Genomic DNA, 14,034 nt, shown 5'->3' on the forward strand with positions numbered 1-14,034 from the left:
CTTTCTTCTTCTTTTGGGATCCCAGTTATTCTAATGTTGTTTCGTCTTACGGTATCGCTTCTCTCTCGAATTCTGTCCTCGTGATCCAGTAGTTGTTTATCTCTCTTTTTCTCAGCTTCTTTATTTTCCATCATTTGGTGTTCTGTATCACTAATTCTCTCTTCTTCCTCAGTTATCCTAGCAGTTAGAGCCCCCATTTTTGATTGTACCTCATTAATAGCCTTTTTGATTTCAACTTGGTTAGATTTTAGTTCTTTTATTTCTCCAGAAAGGGTTTCTCTAATAACTTCCATGCTTTTTTCAATCCCAGCTAGTATCTTTAAAATCATCATTCTGAACTCAAGTTCCGACATCGTACTAATGTCCGTATTGAGTAGGTCCCTGGCATTCGGTACTGCTTCTTGTTCTTTTTGTTGAGGTGTTTTTTTCCATCTTGTCATTTTGTCCAGAGGAGAATAGATGAATGAGAGAACAAAATGCTAACAGGGTAACAGCGTCCCCAGAAAATATACTCTAAACAAATCAGAAAAGACCTGAAACCAGGGGAAAAGAAAGGGAAAGAAAGAAAAAGATAAAAACAAAAACAGAACAAAACAAAAAAACCAGAATATGATCAAATATGATCAGGCTGGTGCATAGATCAGTGCCACACACTAGATTTTGGGTGTATTTTGGTCTTTTAGAAGAAAGTGCCTCCCAAAATTTTAAAGAAAGAAATATATATGTACAAAAATAAGGGTTAATACGATGAAGGGATGGAATATGACTGTAAAGATGAAAATCATAGAAGATTTTATAAAAGGAATTGATAAGTTGTTTGAAAAAAGAAGAGGATTTAAAAAAAAAAAGGAGAGAATTTGATCAGTCAGGAGACTAGAACAAAGCCATACACTAGGGATTTAGGGTATATTTTGATGTGTTATAAGAAACTGTATCTCAAAATTTTAAAGAGAAAACAACTTATATATATATGCCAAAAATAAGGGTAACTACTATGAAGGGATAGAATATGACTCTAAAAATGAAAAATAAAAATGTTTTATAAAAAAGGGATTGATAAGATGTTGGTTGAAAGAGGGAAAAAGAAAAATTTAAAAAAAAAAACCATTAAAAAAAATTAACTTTGAAAGACTAAAGAATCATGGGAAAAAAGCCATGAATTCTATGTGCAGTATTCCCCTAGCTCTGGAGTTCTGCCGTTCTCATTGATCGGTAAACTTGGTCTTGGCTGGCTGTTCTCGCTGATCTTCTTGGGGAGGGGCCTGTTGCCGTGGTTCCCAGATGTCTTTGCCGGATGCGGAACTGCCCTGCCCTTGCTGGTCCAGGCTAAGTAATCTGCTTGGGTTTGCTCTCAGGAGCTTTTGTTCCCTGCAAGCTTTCCGTGCGGCTTTGGAGGATGAGAGTGAAAATGGCGGCCTCCTAGTCTCTGCCCCAGAGGAGCCGAGAACTTGGGGCCCTACTCCTCAGTGCGCCCCCAGAGAAAAGCAGTCAATCACTCCCATCTCCCCGGTCTCCACCGCACTCCATGCTCACCCGGCCTGTGAGCGAGCATTTCTATCTCTGGCGTACGACCCTGTGTGGAGTCTCCAAACCCAGCAGATCCCTGCGGTGCGCTCCCGTGCCGCTCCTCCCAGGGGAGGAAGGTGAGTCTCCCCAGATCTGCCACTTGTTGGGTCCCTGCTGGAGGAGCAGTGGTCCAACTGCCATGGATCCCGGTTTATGGTAACCCTGAGCTGAGAGCCCACTCCTCTGCTCTGTCTCTGCAGCCGGCTTCCCTGCTCCAATAGGTGGGAGCTCTGCTGCACTCAGGCACCCCCGGTCTTTCTGTGACCCCAAGGGTCCTGAGACCACACTGTCCCGCGAGGGTTCCACCCCCCGCTTAGCCACTGGAGTGATGTCCCTCAGCGGAGCCAACTTCTAAAAGTACCGATTTTGTGCTCTGCTGCTCTATCATTTGCTAGAAGTGGCGGTCGGAGGCCCCCTCCCCCGCTGTCTATCCTCCTGAATATCGCCTCGGGTTCACTTCTCCACACGTCCTACCTTCCAGAAAGTGGTTGCTTTTCTGTTCAGAGAGTTGTTGCTATTCTTTTCTTCGATTTCCTGTTGAGTTAGTAGGTGTTCAGAATGGTTTGATCCCTATCCAGCTGAATTCCTGGAACCAGGCGAAATCCAGGTCTCCTACTCCTCTGCCATCTTTCTCTGCCCCCCTTTTATTTTAACTTTTTAACTGGAGTATAATGTACATAGAAGCCAATACATCAGTTATATGTGTTCACCTCAATTACCATAAAGTGACTATGCTGGTGTAATCATCATCCAAATTAAGAAATAGAGCATTACCAGCTCTCTAGAAGGCCCTTTTGTGACTATCTTTCCCAAAGGAAACCATGAAAATGGTTGGTTTTTCTTGTTTTTAAACTTTATACAAATGAAATCATAAAGGGAATCATGTTCTTTTGTCTCAATTCTCTCTCACTCAGTATTACTATGTTTGTGATATTCTTCTAAGTTGTTACATATAGCAGTAGTTTATTTTTATTTGTGTACAAAATATTCCTACTATAAATTAAATTTGGGTTATTTCCATTTTGATTGTTGTGAACATTCTTCTAAGTGTCTTTGGTGCACAGGTTATAAGCATTTCTGTTGAATATATACCTAAGAATGAATAAGGTATGTGAATAGTCAGTTTAGCTAATGACAAAAAATTTCCCAAAGGGGTTGTACTCATTTACAATCCATCAGCAATGTAACAGAGTTCCTGGCACTCCATGTCTTCATTCAGTCTTCGTATTGTCAATCTTTTATATGTTAGGCATTCTGGTGGGTATGTTGCAGGTATATTAGTTTTAATTTTTATTTCCCTGATGATTGGTAAGAGATCACTTTTCATATATTGATTGACTGTTTGGATATCCTCTTCTGTGAAGAGCCTATTCAAGTTCTTTGTGCACTTTTCTATTGGTTTGTATTTTCTTGTTGATTTATGGGAGTTCTTTATGTAGTCTCAACACAAGCCTATTGTTGGTTGTCCAGATTATAAATATCTTCTCCTATTCTTATTGGGGTCTTTGATGAACAAAAGTTCCTAATTTTAATATAATCCTATGGTTCATTCTTTTCCTTTATGGTTTGGGCTTTTTTTTTTTTTTTGTCCTATTGAAGAAATCTTTCTCTGCCCTAAGGCCTTGATGATATTCTCTTATGTTATCTTCTAGAAGCCTTGTTGCTACCCTCATCACATTTAGATCTACAAGCCATCTGGAATGGACTTTTGTGTATAGTAGTATGAGTCTGTTTTCTGTTTTTCCATATGATTATTTTTCTGAACTCATATTTACTTCTATATAAAGAGTCCAGTGCTATTTCGATACCAGCTCCCGCAGAACTGTTGCTTGAGGACAGCAATCTATTGTGTCCCCTCCAGTACCTAGCACTTACACATAATAAATGCTTAGGAAATATTAGTTCATTCAGTTGAACTGAATATCAACTATCGTTCAAAATTCTAAGTAAAAAAAAAGAGTGCCTATTTGCATTAAATAACATCCCTTCATTGCTCTCCCTTCCCGTGTGTCATCCTAGGCACCTATGCACAGTGTGCCACACCTACCACCTTGTACCTTCCTGGAATTTTTTTTTTTTTTTTTTTGCTGTAGTTTTTTTTTTTTTTTGCTGTAGAACAGTTCTGCGGGAGCTGGTATCGAAATAGCACTGGACTCTTTATATAGAATTTCTGATCAGAGTCTGAAATAACTACAGAAAATACTACAGCAGAGGGAGAAAATTATTTTTATATAAGATTAGGGTAAAATATTTGTATTAACTGAGCTTGTTTAAGTGATGCTTCACCACACACAAAAAAAGTGTTTGATACATCACAGAATTTTTCATCAGATGTGAATTTTATAGCTTTTTGTTTTTTATTGGTATGCTACCTGTCAAGGACAATATACTCACGATTTTCCCTGACTTAATCTCTTTTTATCATTTTCAGGGTCAATGAAGACATGAAATTAACTGATTTAGAGCTAGAAAAACTGGCAAATAATATCCAGGAGTTATTGTATAGTGCCTCAGATATATGCCATGATCGAGCTGTCAAATTTCTCATGTCAAGAGCAAAGGTTAGTTGTTTGATAAAGTTTTAGATACTTCATACATAGTATAATTATTATGAAGATCTAGAATCATATACTTGCTTATGTCCCTATGTTCCCCATAATGCATATATTTTTAATACTTAATAAGGTTAGTGGTACTGATGTGGCCTATTAGGAAGATGTTGAAATGTAAAATAATCCAAATAAAAGAAATAGGAAAATTTATTATTCTTTAAAAAAATGATTGAAAGAATAATTTTGAGATTTAATGCCTTAATAATTAATTTGAAGTTAATATGCTATTTCATATGTATATGTATACATATATGTGTATATAATTAGCCACCATATTAATAAAAATAGTTGAAATCCAAGAGTATGAAAATTTTATAGTATGACCTGAATTTATTTGAGCTACTATAATATAAAGGGGTCAGTGTAAAATTTAGACATTTTAAGCTTTTTATGTTCAATTCCTGGGACTGAAGTATTGAGAAACTTCATTAAAAATGATTTTAAGGTGAGGGCGCCTGGGTGGCTCAGTTGTTAAGTGGCTGTCTTTGACTCAGCTCATGATCCCAGGGTCCTGGGATTGAGCCCTGCGTCAGGCTCCCTGCTCAGTGGGAAGCCTGCTTCTCTCTCTCCCTCTGCCTGCTGCTTCCCCTGCTTGTGCTCTCTCTGTCAAATAAATAAATAAAATCTTTAAAAAAAATGATTTTAAGGTGATATTTATGAATTAATATATATTATTAAAATAATATAATTAACATATGTTAAATGAGGTTGGTTTTATAGATTATTTGTATTTGGTGTTACATCTAATTCTCTGTCATGATTTTTGTGTTATCTTTAAAATTTAGGATGGTTTTCTTGAGAAGCTAAATTCCACGGAATTCATAACACTTTCTAGATTAATGGAAACATTCATTTTAGATACTGAACACATCTGTGGGAGAAAAAGTATGTCATTACTTGGAGCACTTCAGAGCCAAGCTAATAAATTTGTAAACAGGTTTCATGAAGAGAGGAAAACTAAGCTCAGGTATCATTACCATGTTCATTTCTGTTCTTTAGTTTTTTCCCCTTTTTTTTTTTTACAAAACATGATTATATTTAATTGATTAGCTCACCAGAACCCCGGAAAAACTTTTTTCTTTTTCGTTAAAGGCAGATTGTGGAATTAAAATCAGTTTCTTGGCTTTTCAAAGTGGAGTTAGAATATTTATTTTCATTAAAGTACTTATCAGGAAGATCCTCAATAGATTGGCTTTTCCTTTTCCACTCAACATGAGGTTAATTAATGTTTCACTACTCTTCTTGGTTAGGCTAAGAAATACAAAAAGAAAAATATTTTCTGGAAGTACTCATACCGAATGATTATTAAATTACGAAGGATTTCAATTTATTAAGGTGTACATTTATTTTAAAAATCTTAGTACTAACAACAGCTAGTGGCCATTACTGTGTAAAAAGACAATGCCTTGTATTACATGAGGTCTACTTGAATTTAACTAAGATACATGTAGTGTCTTTATTATTACTAAAAGATGACAAGAAAAGTCTTACATACTCACTCAGCTCTTCCTTTTCTTTTCAACCAAAGAAGATGGTGTTGAAATATTGTTAAAGCTTATCTTCCCTTTTTCCCTCCCTTTTGAATAGCCTCCTCTTAGATAATGAGCGCTGGAAGCAAGCTGATGTTCCTGCAGAATTTCAGGATCTTGTTGATTCTATATCAGATGGAAAGATTGCTTTACCTGAAAAAAAATCAGGGGGTATGTGTATTCTTTCACATACTTTCTTCCGGTTTTATACTGTTTATTCATTTTATAGGAATGCTTAACATTTCTTTAATTGACAATGCCTCTTGAAAAGCCTAGAACTAAAAAAAAAAAAAAAAATGCCAGCTTAGTTAGTAAGTAATTGACTGGAAAAGTTATCTGTGGTAATTTGTAATAATTTCAGATATTTATTGAAGGTTAACTATATGCCACATACTGGGTCAGGTGCTTTTACATGCATTATTCCAGTTTATCTGCACAACAATTTATGATGAAGATGCTATTGTTAACCTTGTTAACCTTGTTTTAACAGTGAAGAGGCATAAAACTTCCAAGGATTAAGGAATTTTGTACAAATGATGAGCTGAGATTTGAAACTGGCTTTATATAATTTCATGGCTTTGTTCACTGTACCATGTTGTTTAAAGACATGTATTCATTTACTGAACACTAGTAAGCTTCTACTATGTGTCAGATATTGAGACAGAGATAACAGTTATAATACTCCTTTAAAAGGGCTAAGTCTAATAAAAAAAAATGGATTAGCAATCACAAGTAATGCAGTAGTGATATGATAGAGAAAACCAAAATGTGAAGAACTCTAGAAAAAGAAGACTATAAAGGAGACTCAGAAGGAAGTGCCAGAGAGGTAGGAGGAAATCCAGAAGAACATAGAAGTAAAAAAATTAGTTTCAAGAAGAGAATTGTTACTGGTATCAAATATGTCTTGGGTTTCATATGAAAGAAATGCAGTGGCTGGAAGATACTTTTGTATGCCAGTTAAATTGGAGCTGTCATGTGATAATAAGGTAAACTTACGTACAACTTACCCTGTAAAACCAGATTTGAAATTATAAGATTGTCAAATCATTTTTTGAAAGTTTTTTATTTTAAGGAGACTCCATGCCCAACATGGGGCTTGAACTCATGACCCTGAGATCAAGAGGCACATGCTCTACTGACTGAGCCAGCCAGGCTCCCCGATTATCAAATATTTTTAATGGAGGAGGCAGATGCATTTTCAAATTTTATGCATTTAATAAAAGTTTAAAATTTTTACATAGAAATATTTTTAAATTGTGTATTTCATATTTACACAAAATGCAACTGCACTACAAGGGAAAGACTGAGTAAAATTCAAATAGTGACCACTAGTTTGACATGTAGGAGATTATTTGCAATCCTAGTAATTCAGGAGAGTGACAGTCATATTATAGTTTAGTACTAAGTAACTTGAAAGATGAGGACTGGTAAACAAATGTAGCCTCCTTTTTCGACAAGTTTGGTTGTGAAGGGAAAGTGAGTGATGAAGTAGCACTAGAAACCTAAGAGAATAATTAGATTATTACTTTAATCCACTCAAGGAATTGAGAGAAAGTTTTAAGGTAGGAGAAACTGAATTATGTTTTTATGTTTAACAGAAAGAGGAAAAAGATTAAAGAGAGGAGTGACATGGACTGATTGTGAGGCAGGGCCCCTGGAATTAAGTCCAGAGTTGAGATGAAGGGCTATCTCTTCTAACACGGTGACAAGAGAGGAGGGGTTAAGGACAGGTGTGAAATAGATGAATTCATATAGGGCAGAGAGAAGAATTGAATGAATTAAGTAGATTTCTGTTGCCTTGTGACCATTTTTTAGTAGGTGACAGTGTTGGGTGGTGGTCACAATCTTTTGATTGATTATATTAGCAAAGCAAAAGTATTTAAGTAGCAAAGATTGAAAGAAAAATAAAACTGATTATTTTAAATCACAAGTTTAAAATTATTAAGATTTATTTCTCATTTACTCTTTCAGGCTATATTTGATGACTTCCCACTTTGTGAGGTGCTGTGCTAGATGATTATGACATGTTTTCTGTCCCTGAACAGCTCAGAGTCTTATAATCCACTGTCATGCAAACATAACAATTTTTGAATTAAAATGATAAATATAGAGTGATTGAATTAACTGTTTTTTGTTTGTTTTTGTTTTTGCAAAGTGAACTATTTTCACTTTCTTTTTGGAGGATACTGACAATAAGAGGTTTCTTTTATACACCCTACTTCTGTCCCAGTCTTTTTTTTTTTCCCCTCTGAGTGAGAAGAAAGTACATGCTATTAGAAGTCCATTAACATTTTACTAGTTCTTACCAAGTTAAGGATCTTTGGTTATTATTCATGCATCCACCATCCATTAATGAGTTACTAGCTGCTTGGCTAGGCATGGGGAAATGACGGTTAATGGATAGCAATTAGTATTAATTGAATGCTTACTTGATGATGGATAGTTTGTTCTAAGCACTTTACATTGTTACCCCATTTATAGGGCCATGAACTAGATACCGTTAGTATTCCTATTTAACAAATACGGAAACTGAGACACAAAAAGATTAGGCAATTTGCCTGAGGTTACAGAGCTAGGAAGTGGTAGAGGGGAGCTCCAAATTCAGGCAGACTGACTTTAGGATCCTTTCTCTACACTACTATGCTCTGCTGATTCTCTCTGTGATGTGGAGAACTGATTAAGACACAATCCCTGTCCTCAAAAATTTAATCTGACATGCAGAATGAGTTGTGTTTAGAAATTGTATCACACTGAATTTCTTTCCTTGATAGAAATGAGGAAGTAGCCTGGTGATGGGTATTAAAGAGGGCACGTACTGCATGGAGCACTGGGTGTTATAGGCAAACAATGAATCATGGAACGCTACATCAAAAACTAATGATGTAATGTATGGTGATTAAGATAACAAATAAATAAATAAATAAATAAGAAATGAAGTAGATATTTAATGTCAAGGCAAAGGGACTTGAAGCTTAAGGAAGCATGATGACTTGCCCATGATAATCTAATTGATTTAGATGATTCAGGACAGTAATCCAGTCTACTGTTCTTTTTACTTCAGCATGCTGAATTTTCTTTTATAATGATAAATACACATGCTGAAAATAAAATAATTTCTGGATTAAAATCTTGAAAATTAAAAATATATTATGTATAGGGGCGCCTGGGTGGCTCAGTCGGTTAAGCGTCGGCCTTCAGCTGAGGTCATGATCCCAGGATCCCTGCTCAGTGGGGAGCCTGCTTCTTCCTCTGCCTGACGCTCTGCCTACTTGTGCTCTCTCTGTCAAATAAATAATAAAATCTTTAAAATATATATATATATATAATGTATAAATGTAAAATATATAATCTCTCCATTGAATATAGGAATTAGCTTGTATTCTAGGAATTATCATAATCACTACCAGTTGAAATTCTAGTTCTGCCTTTCCAAACTAATATTTTTTTCCTTTACTACTAACTGATCACCTACCATGTGCCAGACCTAGGATAGGCAGTTTGTAGTCATGATCTCTGTCATTAACAACAACACTGAGGTGATAGATACTGGAACTCAAATCCAAATTTCTGACTCCAAACCCAGTATACTTCATTCTGTTCCAAATTGCTTCCCAAGAAGTAGATCTTTGTTTTCAGAAATAAGGTAGTTTCAGGCCCTACCAGGACCTAAATTGGGCCCTAAAATCTTTTTCAGTTTTTTCCTAGTTTAAATTTTTTCCTCTAATAATTTGTTTCATCTTGTTCCTATGTCTCTCTTGGTTATCTGCTTTACTCTCTAGCTACGGAAGAAAGGAAACCAGCTGAAGTTCTTATTGTCGAGGGACAACAGTATGCTGTCGTTGGGTGAGTGACACATTTTTCTTTATTAGTTGAGTCAGTTATTTAAGCCAGAGGTCTCCTAGTTCCCCCTTGATAGGACTTGGAAATTTTAGATTAACGATTTTAAATCTTACAAATAATTATGATTTCTTTCCTTAACTACCCTTTATCTTGTTATTCTTGCTTGATGGCATTAGTCACCCTCTGGCTATCTGGCTTTCTGGTTTTCTGGCTCTTCAGGCAAAAGACCACTCCCAAAAAACTCAACTCCCTGGCTAAGAGGAGAATATTTTATCTTCTGAGAGAAGATTACAAAAGATAAACAGTGAGCCACTACCCAGTAAAGCAGACACTAGACGTATGCATGGACCATAACATATGGTCTGACAATTAAGCTGTTACAGAGGCTAGACACTTACTTTCTTGAATCACTATTTCCTGATATCCTGCAGACTTTTACAAAACATTATTTTACATGAATCACTCATTTCTGAGCATCTCATTGAACTTGGATGTCCCATAATGAATGGCTTTATTCACCTTAATCTCAGTCTTATTTAACCTCCCAGTAGTGTTTCTTTTCAATTTATGACATGTTCAGCTAATGAGCTGGTAACTTTCTCATCGTAGGAGAACCTTGTGACTTACCAAAAAACTTTTTAGGAGATACCATTGTTCTTTAAAGCCACAGTTTCTCTTTCATCTCACTAAGAAAATCAAGACTAGGTTCCCGTCATTAATTCAACAGTTACGATTGAGCACCTACTATATAATCAGAAACACTGGGGAGGCTTTTTGTCAGTGTTTTTGAATTGGCTAAGGAATGGGATACCTGCCTTATATATATATTTTTTAGGGAGGGAGGGGCAGAAAGGGAGGGAGAGAGAGAATCCCAAGCAGACTCCACACCCCAGGATACCTGCTTAATAGCAGTGTCACACAGAGAGTGATATGCCAAAGCACAAAACTTAAGGAAATACTCTTTCTCAGTGCCATGCAAGTGCTGATCCTGTAGTTGCATGACCCTGAAAATGAGTGCCTCCTTCATTTTGCACCTGAGGAATCTGTCTTGCCTCACCTTAGTCCCTACTCTGCTGCATTTACAGGTAAAACACATAATTTCACAGTTACCAAGATCAGTTTCTTGTCTTGACTTCTTGTTGGGTCATCTTTTCTTACAGAACTGTATTGCTGTTGATAAGAATTATCCTTGAATATTGCCAGTGTGTGGACAATATCCCATCTGTTACTACTGACATGCTTACTCGTCTGTCAGATTTATTGAAGGTGTGTATGATTTCACTCTGTGATGGAAAAATAGTTGAAAGAAGTAATTCATTAGGGTATGACTAATCTTCAAACTAAGACATTTCAAGGTTAAGTTACCTTTAAGACATTAATTTTGTGACATTTGATTGTGGTTGAATCACAACGTGTTACTGGAAGAAGGCCACCTGCTTCCTTCTCACTTTTAGTGATTCCTCATTATACCCATAGAGTTGTTAATGACATTGGAGACAGGAGATGATTTGTTCGTTAGGTGCTGAACATGACTGAGGCCACTTAGGTCAAAAAACCTGGACTGGTTTCAAATGTGCATGGAAGGAATTCACTGAACTTTACAAAATTCATCTCACTAAGGTTAGAGATTTTTCTTAAATCATTCTTTCAGAACCATTGATGTAAAATGAAAATGTGGTGATAATCTTATTCAGCCATTTCATTTTAACAGATATTTTTAACTGCTAGCATAAAGGCTCCAAATGTCTAATCAGTTAATTCTGCTCCCAAATGGAGTTGTCATATTTTAGTCCAGAAAGATTTTGTTACCCTTTTGACAATAGAACCCTCCAGTAAGAATGACTGAAACTGAACTAGTTTTTTTAATTTAAGTGTAATTAACATATAGTGTATTGTTAGTTTCAGTGAAACTGAACTAGTTTTATGAATGCAGATTAAAGATTAGTTTCTGAACAATTGTTTTTTAGAATTTTACTTTTTTCCTAGCAGACAATAAATATTAACATCATCCTTCCCCTTTTTTTGCCATTACATAAATAGATCCTAATTGCTCCTACTAGAAAATTCATTTGGTCCTTGAATGAGAGGAAAGAGGAGTGTATTTTTAGAACTGTAGACACATGGCCAGCATATATAAAATAGTTTTTAATAAATTGTTGGGCTTTTTTTTCTCCTTCCTTTGTTAGTACTTCAATTCAAGAAGTTGCCAGTTAGTTCTTGGAGCTGGTGCACTGCAAGTTGTTGGACTAAAAACAATAACTACAAAAAATTTGGGTATGGATTCTTGCTTTTAATTCACATGCTGAGGTTTTACAGTGAGGTCGCCATACTTATGTTTTCATTATACCTGATATTTTTATGACTCTAATTAAAGGCTCTAAAAGTAGCAAATGCTGCTTCACTCTTCTGTGTATTACCATAACTGAAAAATTAACTTCTGGGGAAATGTTACGAAGAATTTCCACCCTAACATATATAAGTTATTTGGAAGTTGCACCACTATAGAAAATGTTAAGATGTAATACGTATGAGGTATCTGAATGTTAGAAGAGAATCAGTTGTCCCATTAGCTTCCTCAGGTTAGTAATACTAACAACTTGAGTTCATTGGGAAGAGCAGCATGTTCACTACATTATTCATTACCGAGTCAGTTTTTTTTAAAGATTTTTATTTATTTGAGAGACAGCACGCAAGCGGGAAGGGGCAGAGGGGGAGAGAGAGAGAAAGAATCTGAAGTAGACTGCACTGGGCACGGAGCCCAATGTGGGGCTCAGTCCCATGTCCATGAGATCATGACCTGAGCCAAAACCAAGTCAGATGCCCAACTGACTGAGCCACCCAGGCACTCCCCAAATCATTTTCTTAAACGAAGTGAAATAATGTTGATTTCTGCCAGTGTGTTCTTCATTGATGAGACAAACTGTATGAAACTAATTGACATTTTTTATTTAATTTGATATTTAATTAAATGCAACTAATAGTGTTTTTTGTTCTTCAGCTCTTTCTTCACGTTGTTTGCAGTTAATTGTGCACTACATTCCTGTGATCAGGGCTCATTTTGAAGCTCGACTGCAGCCTAAGCAATATAGCATGCTTAGGCATTTTGATCATATCACTAAGGTACTTTTCCTTATATTTCCTACTAGAGTTTCATAATTGTTAAGTATTTTTTAGGTGTGTCCCAGGGACTTTAAAATATAATGTTCTTTCTCGTTACAGGACTACCATGACCACATAGCTGAAATATCAGCTAAGCTTGTAGCGATAATGGATAGCTTATTTGACAAGTTGTTATCTAAGGTAATGATTTATGGAAATTATCAGGCATTGTTTAAAGGCATTGTGCCTTTTCACAGTTGTCTAACCAGTCAAATTCTTCAGGGTTTAGAAAAACTCAGTAAAATGTTCAGATTGCCCAAATAATGGATAATTATATCCAAAGAGGCTGGAAGGGGGCAGGAGGGAGGTTATTTTAAGAATGATAGAAACCCTATGCAGAAGTAATTTTATATTAGCTGCATTGACAAATATGTGCCTTCTTCAAACTAGGTTTTAGTCTGAAAGTCATCCAGAGACAGAATTGAGAGAACAAAGATCAAAATAGAGAAAAAAGTAGATAAATTATTTGTGGTAAGATACGTTCTTTATTTTCCAGACTGAAATGGCAGAGTCTGAGGTGCTCTATTATTTCCCGTATAGATAATCAATTTCAGTATCTGTTTCTTGTTTGCTTCCCATTCCGAATGGGTCATTAAAAGAAGCAATGGTTTCCAGTGAATCCTCTATTACACTGGAGGGTATCTTTAGAAAAATGTCACTTAACCAGGCCTAGTCACTTTTGCCCTCTTACTTTTTTCATTCCCTAAGTTCAACACCTGTCTTAGGGAGAAAGCAGACATTGGAATTTTGAAGGCTATATGTACATGCCTGAGAGTATATTTAGGGTAATCATCAAACTAGGCACTTTGGTATGCTTTTCTGCCACTTGCATTCTTCAGGATTCTGAGATGGCAGGAGCAGCAAGCACGTGAAAATCATAAAAGTGCAAGGTAAAGCAGTGCCCATTCACAGGTACAGATGTGTGCTTGTACATTTGAAGGTGACAATGAGGGAAAGTCCTTGGAAAATAAGATTGCATTTGTTTAATAGTTCTCAAATGTTTTGGTCAGAGGACCTCTTTACACTCTTAAAAATAATGGCAGACCCCAAAGAACTTTTATTTATGCAAATTGTACCTATCAGTAAGTACCATATTAGAAATTAAAACTAAGAGAAATTTAGAACACAAGAGTACACAAACACACATTCCATTGGCTGTCAGAACGATGACATTGTTCCAAGTCATCTAAAAATCCCCACTCTTCAAACATGAGAAAATGAGAGTGAAAAGTTAATAACATTTTAATATTATTATGAAAATGGTTTTTACTTCACAGATTCCCACAAAGAGTCTCTGACTCCCAGGTGTCCCCAGACCACACTTTGAG

General features: G+C 36.0%; 1 protein-coding gene across 5 annotated transcripts in view; it reads left to right on the forward strand.

The window, feature by feature from the left end:
- The window catches only part of VPS54 (VPS54 subunit of GARP complex), a 95,812-nt gene that overhangs the window by 65,811 nt on the left and 15,967 nt on the right, over positions 1-14,034 (forward strand). For 4 of the 5 annotated variants that reach the window (XM_035001433.1, XM_035001434.1, XM_035001435.1 and 1 more), the window contains 8 exons: positions 3,998-4,127; positions 4,964-5,145; positions 5,766-5,878; positions 9,487-9,550; positions 10,708-10,813; positions 11,734-11,821; positions 12,546-12,667; positions 12,767-12,847. In XM_035001433.1, coding sequence (XP_034857324.1) covers positions 3,998-4,127; positions 4,964-5,145; positions 5,766-5,878; positions 9,487-9,550; positions 10,708-10,813; positions 11,734-11,821; positions 12,546-12,667; positions 12,767-12,847 — 886 coding nt within the window. Of the gene's footprint in view, positions 1-3,997; positions 4,128-4,963; positions 5,146-5,765; positions 5,879-9,486; positions 9,551-10,707; positions 10,814-11,066; positions 11,168-11,733; positions 11,822-12,545; positions 12,668-12,766; positions 12,848-14,034 lie in introns of those variants that run through there. The other variant, XR_004678555.1, reaches the window with a different exon arrangement.

The sequence above is a fragment of the Mirounga leonina genome, unplaced genomic scaffold (assembly GCF_011800145.1).
Source record: "Mirounga leonina isolate KUSES-001 unplaced genomic scaffold, KU_Mleo_1.0 Mir_125, whole genome shotgun sequence".
In the NCBI taxonomy this organism is placed as follows: Eukaryota; Metazoa; Chordata; class Mammalia; order Carnivora; family Phocidae; genus Mirounga; species Mirounga leonina.